Source organism: Stomoxys calcitrans, chromosome 3, assembly GCF_963082655.1.
Source record: "Stomoxys calcitrans chromosome 3, idStoCalc2.1, whole genome shotgun sequence".
NCBI lineage: Eukaryota > Metazoa > Arthropoda > Insecta > Diptera > Muscidae > Stomoxys > Stomoxys calcitrans.
This window is the reverse complement of record NC_081554.1, coordinates 144,833,373-144,846,932: the sequence shown is the minus strand read 5'-3', so window position 1 is coordinate 144,846,932 and position 13,560 is coordinate 144,833,373. Positions and strand designations below refer to the sequence as shown.

General features: G+C 37.4%; 2 protein-coding genes across 2 annotated transcripts in view; both read left to right on the top strand.

The window, feature by feature from the left end:
* Positions 1–13,560, top strand: part of LOC106088824 (uncharacterized) — a 381,905-nt gene that overhangs the window by 35,110 nt on the left and 333,235 nt on the right. The window lies entirely within an intron of this gene.
* Positions 8,884–10,759, top strand: LOC131996387 (uncharacterized). Its single transcript, XM_059366032.1, has 2 exons — positions 8,884–10,384; positions 10,469–10,759. The coding sequence occupies exons 1-2, from the start codon at positions 9,296–9,298 to the stop codon at positions 10,619–10,621; spliced, it is 1,242 nt and encodes a 413-aa protein (XP_059222015.1). The 5' UTR covers positions 8,884–9,295; the 3' UTR covers positions 10,622–10,759.

Below are 13,560 nucleotides of genomic sequence, written 5' to 3'. Positions count from 1 at the left end.
GGGTTGCCAGGTCAAGCAAAAGGATGAGAAAATTTTGGAAAATTGTCAAGAATTTAAAAAGGAACTTTAGTGTTTCAGTACTTGAGAGGCCAGGCGATGTTCGTCCTTATGCTGAGGTGCGTTTGTTAGATAGAAATGTGATAGGTCTTTTAGACACTGGTGCCTCCGTGACGTGTCTTGGTGCTCAAGCCGCTATAGATTTTCTAGGATCTCAGATTCCTTATAAGAAATTAAACACCACTGTCAATACGGCAGATGGTAAACCTCAAAGGATTGCGGGTGTTTTTACGACTGAAGTGGTTTTTAGAAATAAAAGTGAGCCCATTACTATTTATGTGGTTCCTAATTTGTCACAGGATTTGATACTTGGCATTGATTTTTGGAGGAAATATAACCTTCTTCCTCAGTCTCTTTTAAATGGAATTTCCAGTTTATCGTTCTCATTAGGCGATGCCCAAAAATTTAGACCAGAAATATCTCTCGGTGGATCAGAAGTTTCAGCTGCAATGTGCTATTGATTTATTTCCTTCGTTCGCGAAAGAGGGCCTAGGGAAAACGAATGTTATTTGCCATACTATTAATACGGGTGGTGCAACCCCGATAAAACAAAGGCATTTCCCTGTCTCTCCGGCGATTGAGAAGCTAATCTACGAAGAGCTTGATCGCATGTTGGCTATGGGTGTAATAGAGGAGTCCACTAGTCCTTGGTCTTCACCGATTGTTTTGCATAGAAAACCAGGCAAGAATCGCTTATGCTTGGACAGTAGAAAACTTAATGCTGTTACAGAGGGGGATGCTTATCCACTTCCACATATCGATGGTATCTTGAGTCGTTTGCCTAAAGCTGAATTTATATCCAGCCTTGATTTGAAGGATGCATTCTGGCAGATACCGCTAGATGAATCGTCGAAAGGTAAGACTGCATTCACGGTTCCTGGGAGACCCCTTTATCATCTTAAAGTTATGCCATTTGGCTTATGTAATGCCCCGCAAACCATGTGCAGGCTTATGGATAGGGTGATACCGGCATCTCTCAGAGCTGAGGTTTTGGTCTACCTGGACGATCTTCTAGTGGTATCTCCCACATTTGATCGGCATCTAGAGGTACTCAAGGAAGTGGCTAAGTGTCTTCGTAATGCTGGACTTACAATAAACGTAGGAAAAAGCAAATTTTGTATGACAGAAGTCCGATATTTAGGCCATGTAGTTGGGGACGGGACCATTCGTACCGATCCAGGAAAAATTTCGGCCATTACTGAATTCCCGGCACCGAGATCGGTTAAACAAGTCCGACGATTTCTAGGTATGTCAGGGTGGTACAGAAAGTTCATCAGGAATTACGCTGCTATTTCTAGTCCCTTAACTGATTTGTTAAAGACTAATCGAAAATTCGTATGGACCGAGGAGGCCCAAAAATCCTTTGAAGATTTGAAATCCATTCTTAGCTCAGCCCCTGTTTTGCACAGTCCTGATTTTTCACAGCCGTTTTTTATACACTGTGATGCCAGCAAAACAGGAATAGGAGGAGTCTTGGTGCAAAAGAATGCGGAGGGCGATGAGTTTCCTGTGGCGTTTATGTCTAAGAAACTTAACCAAGCCCAACGTAACTATAGTGTCACTGAACAAGAATGCTTGGCAGCAATGCTTTGCATTAAAAAGTTTCGAGCTTATGTCGAGGGACATGAGTTCACGGTGATTACTGATCACGCCTCTCTTAAATGGCTCATGTCCCAAACTGACTTAAGCACGCGGCTAGCTAGATGGGCCTTGAAGCTTCAAGGATACCGGTTTAAAATTGAGCATAGAAAAGGGTCGCAGAATATAGTTCCTGATGCGCTTTCGCGTACGAATACCGATGACTTGTCCGAAATATGCGGTCTGTCCGAGATAGGGAATGAACGCGGGGTTTTTGTTGATTTAAAATCTGAACATTTTTCCTCTGACGACTACAAGGACTTATTGAGAAGGGTTGAAGATAATATCGATTCCACTCCCGACTTGAAGATTATCGATGGTTATTTATACAGACGAACGGAACACGCCGTTGGAGAACAGCTTGCTGATGACATGATTTGGAAGCTATGGATTCCTAAAAGTATGGTTCCAGAGGTATTGCAGAAACATCATGATGACCCCTTGTCTTCGCATTGTGGGATTAATAAAACATTGGAAAGAATTCGCAGATACTATTTCTGGCCTAACTTAGTTTGGGATGTTAAGAATTATGTTAACTCGTGTGAAGTTTGTAAGAGTACAAAGCACCCTAATGTTGTTATGAGACCACCCATGGGTGACACTGGTTCATCCCATAGATTCTTTCAGCGCTTATATGTTGATTTCATAGGACCTTACCCTCGATCCAGTTCAGGGAATATTGGAATTTTTATTGTCCTTGATCATTTTTCAAAATTTTGTTTTCTCCGCCCGGTTAAAAAGTTTACAGCTGATGCTGTTATTAAGTATATGGAAGAAGATTTGTTTCACACATTTGGTGTACCAGAGAGCGTTATCTCGGATAATGGAACGCAGTTCAAAGCAAAGAAATTTAATGATCTTTTGAATTTTTATAAGATTTCTCATATTTATACCGCAGTTCATTCGCCACAGGCTAATGCCTCTGAACGGGTGAACCGATCCGTCATTTCTGCTATTAAAGCATATGTAAAACCCGATCAAAAAAATTGGGATGAAAAACTAAGCCACATTGCGTGAGTTACGACACCCACCTTATTGTCTCCACCAAAACCAGTTACGACACCCACCTTATTATCTCCACCAAAACCACCGAGAACGTTAACCTATTGATTTAGGTCATAATTAACGCTGAATAACCAATAAATATATTTGTCTCATATAACCAATATCATTGTTAGCAATAAGAACACCAACTAATTAATAAGAAATTGTTTTGTAACTTTTATTGTATAATTCCAAGAAATCTAGCTTTTACTTTAATCATCATTTATTATATTGTAACTTAGTTTTCTTTAAGATTTAAAATGAAAATAAAAATTATTCTTTGTTCAGACTTCAAATTGCAAAGAGTTATTTTTTTTTTTAACCACGGAGGTTCCACCATCCTTATCTGGCGCAGTCGGCAGTTCAGTGGACAATCTCGTTGTCCCTTGGAGGAAACACGAAAACACACATCAAGCCAACAACGAGATAGTGGGTATCAACCCTTTATCCACTGGAACCTAGGAGGACACAACAAATCACAACATGACGAAATCAACAAGGAGAACGAGCATCACTAACTTCCTGATCGGGCTTATGTAAGTGTTTGTGTGTGTGTGGAAAAGAAAATAATAATAAAAAAAAAAAAAAAAAAAAAAATAAATAAATAAAAATGGAACTGAGATTATTTTAAGTAAATTAAGAAAAATATAATATCAAAAAAAAAAAAAAAAAAAAAAAAAAAAAAAAAAATCGGAATAGTTGTGAAAAACTCTAAAGAAACATCTTTACCTTTTAAACGCAATTTGAAGGTTAATTTTTTTTTCTGTACCAACCTTTAGAACAGTGTCGAAGGTATATCGACAAAACAAAAAAAAAAAAAAGAAAAAGAAGAATTTGTGTGGTCAGACCGAGAAGTGAAAGTCGATCCTTGTCATAGACCTTGAATGATCATCATTGGCTTATTCGACAGGAGTACAGAAGGAATATCTGTATAGTGGCACCCACTACTCAATAGTCCACAAATTTCTTCTATTAGATAGAAGAAGAGATAGACAAAATATAAGTTTTTTTTTCCCCTCTCTCTCGAATATATATAAGCGAACAAATTGTGAAATCAAGAAATATCGGTACTTATGCCCGACAAAAAGAATCAGAAACAGAAACTTCGATTTATCCCTTATAAATTGAGAAAATTTACTAGCCTAACCTCCATCGCCGGAAGAGACAGTGAATCCCTCGCAGAGGATCCGGACGAAGGTATTGACAAAAGTAACCAGACCCTCACAAATTCTAACAGTACTATTGACGGAGGTGATTTGACCACTTTTGAAGGTAGCTCGTGTTCCATTTTAGATCAAATGAATCAATCGACGCAACCAACTCAAGGCCCGGCAACCAATCAGGTCGAGATTTTCAACTCACTGAGAATCCCCGACGCGATTAAGGATTTGCCTAAATTCGACGGAAACCAAAAACTCCTGTACGAATTCCTCAATAACGTTGAGGAGATCCTATTATATATACGTGGCACGGACAACACTCCGTATGGCCAGATTTTACTAAGGGCCATACGAAACAAAATTGAGGGACAGGCCAATGAGGTCCTCAATATGTACGGAACTCCACTCATTTGGGATGACATAAAGAATAACCTCATACTTCACTACTCAGACAAACGGACTGAGACATCCCTAATAAGAGACTTACACAATGTCAGGCAGTATAATAAGGCTATCGAGCCATTCTACGGAGAGATTATAGAAATTCAATCTTCTCTTTGTAATAACATACTTATTCATGAAAAAGACCCTGGAGTAATAAACGCAAAGAAATCCCTCTATTCCGAGATGTGTTTAAACTCTTTCCTTAGTGGCCTAAATGAACCACTTGGATCTAGGGTAAGAGCGATGCAACCGCGTTCACTGGCTGAGGCATTATCTTGTTGTGTCAAGGAGCAGAATATATCATACCAGAGGGCACCACAGACAAATAGGGTCGGATACCATACACAGTACAGACCGTATGAGAACCGTTTTCAACAGAACAGGAATCGCAATCAGAATTGGCAACGAAATCAGGATTACGGGAATACTAGACACTTGCCTCCAGTGGACAAGCGACCCCAATCAAACCAGTTCGACCGAAATTTCACCCCTCAGGTCCATTTTAATAGAAACAGGAATCAGTATCTTCCAAACAGCTCGAGATACCAACCTTATGAGCCCAGGCATTTGAACCACGACATACCAAGAATAAAAGCGAGTCCTAGCCAACAGACTAGATTTAATCCAAATCTGAATTTCCATGAGACAACCACATCCAACAATTATCGGCAGCTAGATAAGTACCTAGACAACGACCCAAACAATTTCGTAGAAAATCAAAACTTACACCGACGGCAGGAATTTATCAACAACGGGCACAATAATAACGAGCCAACCAATATTGAGGACGCTGGAAATTTTTTCAGATCAGCCTCCAACAGCCAATTGGTTACATAAATCCAACTAAACACCCGTCGACCTTACCATACGTTTCCATCCTTCTACCTTGCGGCAAACCTTTGAAATTTCTCCTAGACACGGGAGCATCCTCTTCTTTTATAAACCCCGAATATGTCTCGCCAAAGGAACAAATTCAGTGCGACCCCGTAACTATTACTACTGTCTTTAAAAGTTACCAAATAGATAAACAGGTAGACCTGCCAATATTTCCAGAGTTCAACCAAACAGGATCCCTTAAATTCCTCATTTTTAGATTTCATAATTTCTTCGACGGACTTTTGGGCATGGATGCACTTCTTTTACTCAAAGCCAAAATTGACCTTGCGAATAGAACCTTAATTACCGGAAACGCTGTCAACAATATCAGTTTCAAGACAAATCAATCTACCGAAATTAAAGAAATTCAAGCTAAATCTAAAACCCTGATAAAATTGCCTATCAATGAGCAGAATGGCACTGTCTACATTAATCGCATTGAATTAGCACCAAAGCTTTTCGTTAGCTCTGGTCTGTACAATGTCGAGAACGGGTACAGCTCTATCGAAATAACAAACTTATCTGACGGAGACCAGATATTTATGTTAGACGCCCCATTGGTGGCGAGACGGTATGACGAGACCGACTTTATAGAACTGAATAATTTCAACTTGGCAATTAGTAATGATGGCGAGGACGAACTCGATCATCCTTCCGGACCTCACCTGAACGACTTATTGAGAACAAGTCACCTTAATAGCGAAGAACGAAAGAAACTCTTAAAAGTATGTACAGAATACAGTGACCTTATTTATAGGGAAGGGGAGCCACTTTCGTTTACAAGTAAAATAAGACACAAGATAGTCACTAGTGATGATATCCCCATATACACGAAGTCGTACAGATACCCATACGTGCACAAGCAGGAGATTCAGACTCAGATAAATAAGATGTTAGAACAAGGGATTATTCAACATAGCTACTCACCCTGGAGCTCTCCAATCTGGATAGTCCCTAAGAAGATAGACATCCATGGTAATAGGAAATGGAGATTGGTGATAGACTATAGAAAAGTCAACGACAAGACTATATCTGACAGATATCCAATACCAAATATAAATGAGATATTGGATAAACTGGGCAGATGCATGTACTTCACCACCCTTGATCTAGCTAGCGGTTTCCACCAGATTGAGATGGACCCTAGACATATTCAGAAAACGGCATTTACCGTGGAAAATGGGCACTATGAGTTTACTAGAATGCCTTTCGGGCTAAAAAATGCCCCAAGCACTTTCCAACGGGTAATGGACAATATCCTAAAAGATCTCATAGGGAAGGTATGCCTTGTATACCTAGATGATATAATCATATATTCCACTTCACTACAAGAACACCTGGAGGGTATAACGCAGGTATTCAGAAGACTTAGGGAAGCCAATTTTAAGATCCAAATGGATAAATGTGAGTTTCTTAGAAAGGAGATCTCCTTCCTGGGGCACATTATAAATTCTGAAGGTATAAAACCCAATCCGGCGAAGATCGATGCCATAAAAAATTTTCCATTACCTAAGACACGTACGGAAATTAAGGCATTCCTTGGACTCGTGGGTTACTATCGCAAATTTATTAAAGATTTGGCCAAACTCACTAAACCACTCACCCAATGCCTGAAAAAGGGAGCAACCATCCAGATAGACCAGAAGTATAGCGAGGCATTTGAGACATGTAAAAATTTACTGATGAACGATCCCATCCTTCAGCATCCCGACTTTACTAAACCCTTCATTCTCACAACAGACGCTAGCAATATTGCATTGGGAGCTGTTTTGTCACAGGGTAATATAGGTAGAGACAAGCCAATTTGTTTCGCGAGCCGCACCCTCTCACAGAGCGAATGCAATTATTCGACAATAGAAAGGGAATTACTGGCAATAGTTTGGGCAGTGAAGTATTTCCGCCCGTACCTTTTTGGAAGAAAGTTCAAAATTTTTACAGATCACAGACCCCTCACCTGGGTAATGAACCTGAAAGAACCAAACTCCAAATTGATTAGATGGCGACTAAAATTGGAGGAATACGACTATGAGATTGTCTATAAAAAAGGGAAGCTTAACACGAACGCTGATGCTCTTAGTCGAGTAAAGATAAATGAACCATTGGAAGAAAATAGACAAGAACTTTTCAACAACACAAGCACAATTCATAGCGCGGACGAAAATTTGAATGACGGTATTCCCATTTCAGAGAGACCTTTAAATGAATTCAACCTACAGGTGATTTTCGAAAGGGATCGCACAGGGTCACCCATGACCATAGAGAACATTTTTAGGAATAGACAGAGGAGAATTTTGCGTAGAGAGCAGTTCAACGAAGGAATCATGCTAGACATATTTAAGGAATACTTTCCCCCCAATAAGCAGACGGCTATTTACACGAATGATGAAATCTTTGCAATAGTACAGTTGACTTATTCCAAATATTTTTCACAAGCTAAGACATTCCGTCTCATTAGGTGTACCGAAATTCTTGAGGACATAATGACTGAGGAGAAACAAGAGGAAATAATTCGCGACTACCACGAACGATCGAATCATAGAGGCATAAATGAGACATTGTCTCACCTTAAGAGGAAATATTATTTCTTAAATATGAAAGATAAGATCACCAAAACACTGAACCATTGCGAGAAGTGTAAGACCTTTAAATATGATAGGAATCCCCCAAAACTGAAATTTTTAGTTCCAGAAACACCATTAAAACCCCTGGAAATACTTCATATCGATCTCTACAGTATTAACAATAATCAAATACTGACTGTCATAGACAAATGTTCCAAATTTGCTTGCGGATACGCACTTAGTTGCAGGAATAGTATTACGGTTCTTAAAGCATTCAAGAATTTTATTAGTTCCTTTGGTATACCCAAAATGGTTGTCTGTGACCAAGGCTCCGAATTCGTTGCAAACATCTTCAAAGATTTCTGCAGACAATTCCAAATAGAATTACACTTTACATCTTTCCAACAGACTAGCAGTAATTCACCTGTAGAAAGGTTACACTCCACACTTACTGAAATATACAGACTAATACTATCTAAGAGAAAGGAAAAGGGATTCTCAACAGAACACGAGGAAATACTGTCTGAAACATTGATAACGTACAATAACGCTATTCATTCCACGACCAAACACACACCCTACGAGTTATTTTTTGGACGACCATACAAATTCATGAAGACATTAAATTTTTCAAACGAACATGACTATTTAACGAAACTAAATACTTTCCTTGACGAACTATACCCCGAAATTCAAAAACATGTCCGAGACACAACAAAGACAAGAATCGAAAACCTGAATGATTCTAGAGAGGATCCTGAAGACGTCACTGATGGCCAAATCGTTTTCAGGAAAGAATCAAGAAGAAACAAATTGACGCCTAGATATTCAAAGCAAACAGTTGAAAAAGATGGCAAATTTACCATTCTTACTAAAGGGCAAAAGAAATTACATAAATGTAGATTAAGGAAACAACATAAAAAAAAAAAAAAAAAAAAAAAAAAAAAATAAATAAATAAATAAATAAATAAAAACTAAAATTTTAATTGTATCAAGAATTATTATAGCCTTTGCAAAAAGAAAAAGAAATGTCCTATACTATTACTACATGTTTAGTACATAAATAAACAAATAAACAATAATTCAGTAAATTAAAATGAATATATACTAGGGATAGAACATTGACCAGAACTACCCTCACGCTCTTCTCACACAAACTAACACTAATCTTTCACTTTTAGAATTCCTTCAATTCAGGCACAAATAATCGAGGTACACAACTTGCCAACACACCAAAGCATTTTACCACTGCGTTTAGGCCCCGCAAGATTCGTCACAAATCTCAACAGCTTTATTCACATCATTAATCTTGAAAACTACAAAACAAACATTGACGTTATAGAATACAATCTTGACCTTTTCGAGAAACATATATTTGAACCTAACATCGTAAGAATAACTAAGCTAAAACTTGCAGAATTAAAGACCAAGTTTTTAGCATTATACCCAATTAAAAGACAGAGAAGAGGGCTAATAAATGGACTAGGTTCCGTGATTAAATTCATAACGGGTAACATGGATGACCAAGACGCTAGAACAATAAATCAACAGATAGAAAACATTTACTCAAACCTAAACAACGTTACATATACACTTTCACACGAACATTCAATCAACTTTAAAATGATTGAAAGATTCAATAACATAACATCCCACATAAATAACGAACAGCACACAATAGAAAGATACATGTTGAGCACAACTAATAAAATAAAACAGGAAGAGGACATACTATTACAAACACAATACCTCAACCAGATAAACTACAACATCGACCTTCTAACACACCACTTAACAAACATAGCTGAGGCAGTAGTTCTGTCAAAACTAAATATAATTTCAAGATTCCTCCTCAGCCCGGAAGAACTCGAAAACATAGAAGTCAAATTAAAACAAAAAAATATTGAAGTCAGATCTATCGAAAATATTTATGAAATGCTAGGCATGCAAGCCTACTACAATGAAACAAATATCATTTTTAATATTCTTGTACCGAATGTCTCTGAAGAAGACTATTTTCTATACCACATAATTCCTTTACCAATAAACATAACTAAGTTAATAATAACAGAACCATATATATTGTTTAATGAAAATTCCACACACCATCACAAAACACTTTGCCCATCGATCGAAGGAACATATTATTGCGGTATACCGATCCGACAGGAAGAAACCAAATACTCGTTATGTATTGGAAACTTAATAAACAATAAAGAAGCAAATTGCCCAATTAGTGACGTTGGAAAAAGGGAATCGATCACACAAGTGGAACAAAACCTAATACTTTTTATACACTCACCAGAGACACTAATAAATTCTACTTGCAGTATCAAAACTCTCACAGTAAAAGACACAGCCCTTGTGCGTTTCCAGAACTGTGACGTCTCAATAAATGGTATAACATACCACGATGATACCGATGCATATTGGGATCAACTCCACATACCCCCGTTACCAAACAGCAACATTTCCGTAAACTCCACAATCGAAATACTTAGTCTTCAAAAACTCGAGGATTTCAACTTTCTAACCAACAACAGAATTAGCAACCTGGAAATAACCACTACAACAGTTCACTCAGTCACAACAACAACAACATTAGTATGCACAATAGTAGTCATTACCATACTCATCATTGTCATTAAACGAAAAAATACGTACAAACACCACTTTCCACCTCCACAGCCTATCACTCCGACCACAACATCTTCATTGTGGCCGTCGCTCTATCTTAAGGGGGGAGGAGTTACGACACCCACCTTATTGTCTCCACCAAAACCAGTTACGACACCCACCTTATTATCTCCACCAAAACCACCGAGAACGTTAACCTATTGATTTAGGTCATAATTAACGCTGAATAACCAATAAATATATTTGTCTCATATAACCAATATCATTGTTAGCAATAAGAACACCAACTAATTAATAAGAAATTGTTTTGTAACTTTTATTGTATAATTCCAAGAAATCTAGCTTTTACTTTAATCATCATTTATTATATTGTAACTTAGTTTTCTTTAAGATTTAAAATGAAAATAAAAATTATTCTTTGTTCAGACTTCAAATTGCAAAGAGTTATTTTTTTTTTTAACCACGGAGGTTCCACCATCCTTATCTCGTGTGCTTTGCGTTCGACAGTACATACTGCCATTGGGACTTCCCCTTATTTTATGGTTTTTGGTCAAAATATGGTGACTAATGGTTCTATTTACCAACTGCTAAGAAAACTGAATGCTTTAGAGGATAGGGCGATACAATTTAATAGATCGGACACCTTTGATGTTGTTAGATCTAAAGCTGCTAATGTGATGAGAGTGCAACATGATCGTAATGAAAGACAATACAACCTACGTTCGCGTGAAGTGTCATATAATGTTGGTCAAGAGGTGTACAGGCGAAATTTTAGCCAAAGCAGTTTTGAAAAAGGATACAATGCTAAACTTGCACCTACGTTTATTAAATGCAGGGTTCGTCGTAGAATTGGTACTTGTTATTATGAACTTGAAGATCTTCAAGGCAAGTTGGTTGGTACATATCATGCAAAAGATATGAGGCAATAGATTACATCTCCATGCGGTATCAGACTTAATCTCCAATTTGTCCATTAAGCCTGATTTTGGCGGGGGGTATTTGTAGTGGCGCATGTCGATGTACCCAATATGAATATATTTCTTGGAATTGGCCCGCCTGATAATAGATATGGACATTCCTGTTTTTTTTCCAACCCCAACGCGAGTTAACATACAATGTGGATGCTAGAGTATTTTTGTTGTTGTGATTGCTTGTCTCATGTTGTTCCCTTATTGGAACATATTTGGAGCTTTGCCTATGCTGTTTTTCTTCTTCTTCTTCCTTGTAGCACTGTTACAGTTGGATTCACTTACATTGACCGCTGTTGATGATTCAAAGCTTAGTGTGATCATGTGTTATAATCACTTAGCTAACAGAGACGCATCATAGGCGGTAGCCTAGGGGAAGAGTTACAGCCTACGAACCGGTGAGCGTGAGTTCGAATACCGGCAGCAGTGTTTCTTTATACATTTATATTTTTTATTTATTTATTTTTTTTTTTGTTTGTTTCATTTCATTTGGTTTCTTTTTTTTGATCATTTGATCACATCAAAGCTCAAATGAGTTGTTTAATTTTTTTTCCTTTTGGTTTTCTTTTTTTGGACAACTATTGGATAAGGTGGAAAATGGTTTTGGTTGTTAACATCCACACATATAAGTCCGACCAAATCATAGGTTTAGAGCACTTTGTCTCCATATTGAAAAGTTGCTATAATTTCCCCTTAGCCATAGTGGTGAATGTTAACTTCTTTTCTATGTTCTTTGTAGCTTTTCTTTCGCATTGGAGTTCCCATACACTCACAAATGGATTATTATTGTATTTGTGGCATGTATGTAAAAGAAGACATTTTTGGTTTTGAGAATTTTAATTTGTGGTAGTAATTCAGCAATTTGCCCCATTGTTTAGGTCAAGGCTACAAAAGGTGGTAGCAGACTGAATTGAGATCCATTTTGCTCCAACCTTGCAACCGTGTGCACCCAAAAGTTTAAGTTTTTGTGTCGTAAAGGACTTGAGATTCTTTAAAAGTGTAAAAGCGTTATCCTTGCTTTAGTAAAAAAGGGATTAAATTTTTTTTTTGTTGGTGGCAGTTCTCCTCAATTTTTATTTTTTTATTGTCCTGCAGAATCGATGTTTATTTATAAAATCGCGGGTAAATAATTGTTGCAAGTGTTGGTTTCCTGCATTTTCTTTTTGCTGAGGGTTTTATCCCCAAAGCTGGAGTGTTGGTCCCCTGTGATCATTTAACTCCTGGATTAATACATTTGGTAAGGTTGCATTTTTTCTAAACAATTTCTCAATTTCTTTTGAGAACTCATTGTTCTGTGGGCCTTGTTTCTCTGATTCTAGGATTCCCCCTTTCCCTGTGCTCATATGGATTTCTCTGTTTCTGCTGTGCAGATTTGGCTGCCTGAGAGAGTCTAACAAAAGTCTTTTCATTTTTTTTGATCAGTGGATTCTGGTGTTTTAAATGGATCGTTTGTCTTGGTTTCAAGTACAAGAAAAAAAAAGAGCCGTCGGGATTGGTGCAACTCATTTAGTTTTTGTTTTTCGGGAATCGAAACAAACGCGTTTTGGTTGAAAAATCACTCTCGAAAAGGAAAAAAAAACTCTTGCGTGCTAATTCTTAGGTTTTGTAACTTGCTAAAAAAAAAGACCTTAAAAAAATAATTATTTCTCCGTATTTTTGCCCATGTAATTTGCCTCAAGTGTTATATAGTTTAATTTTTGCTCATTTGTAAGGCAGAGATGGAGAACCGAATCGGAAGTGAAACAAAAAGTTAATGCCTAATTGAGAGTTTTTTTTGGTAAAAGTAGTTTGGCAATCCAATGTTTTAGAAAAAGGCGAATATAAAAAAAACCGATAGAGTGAATCGTATCAAATGTTAAAGACTATATTGAAAAAAGTGATTTTTTGTGTATGCCGCGTACTTTGTTAAAAACTTGCAATTGGCTGGAGTTTGCTGGTTTGTTTTAATAACCCCTCACCCCTCGAAAGGCCTTTCAACGTGGGAGCTCCAACAAAAACCAAGTAAGTGCAAACTGTTATACTACCACTGAGCAAAGCCAAACAGATTTATTTTTTTTCGGAGAGTGAGAGAGATGCCGTTACCTCTCTCAGGTAATTTTTGTCAAATTAAATAATTTTTTTCTTTTAAATTAATTTAAAAATGTTTTAAATCTTCCCCCATAATTTTTAAATTGG

Excerpts from the sequence above, each read along its gene's own strand:
- LOC131996387 (XM_059366032.1), top strand. The coding sequence starts at position 9,296 with ATGGATGACCAAGACGCTAGAACAATAAATCAACAGATAGAAAACATT. Across the intron at positions 10,385-10,468 it reads TCACAACAACAACAACATTA|CCTATCACTCCGACCACAAC; the intron begins GTATGCACAATA and ends CCACCTCCACAG.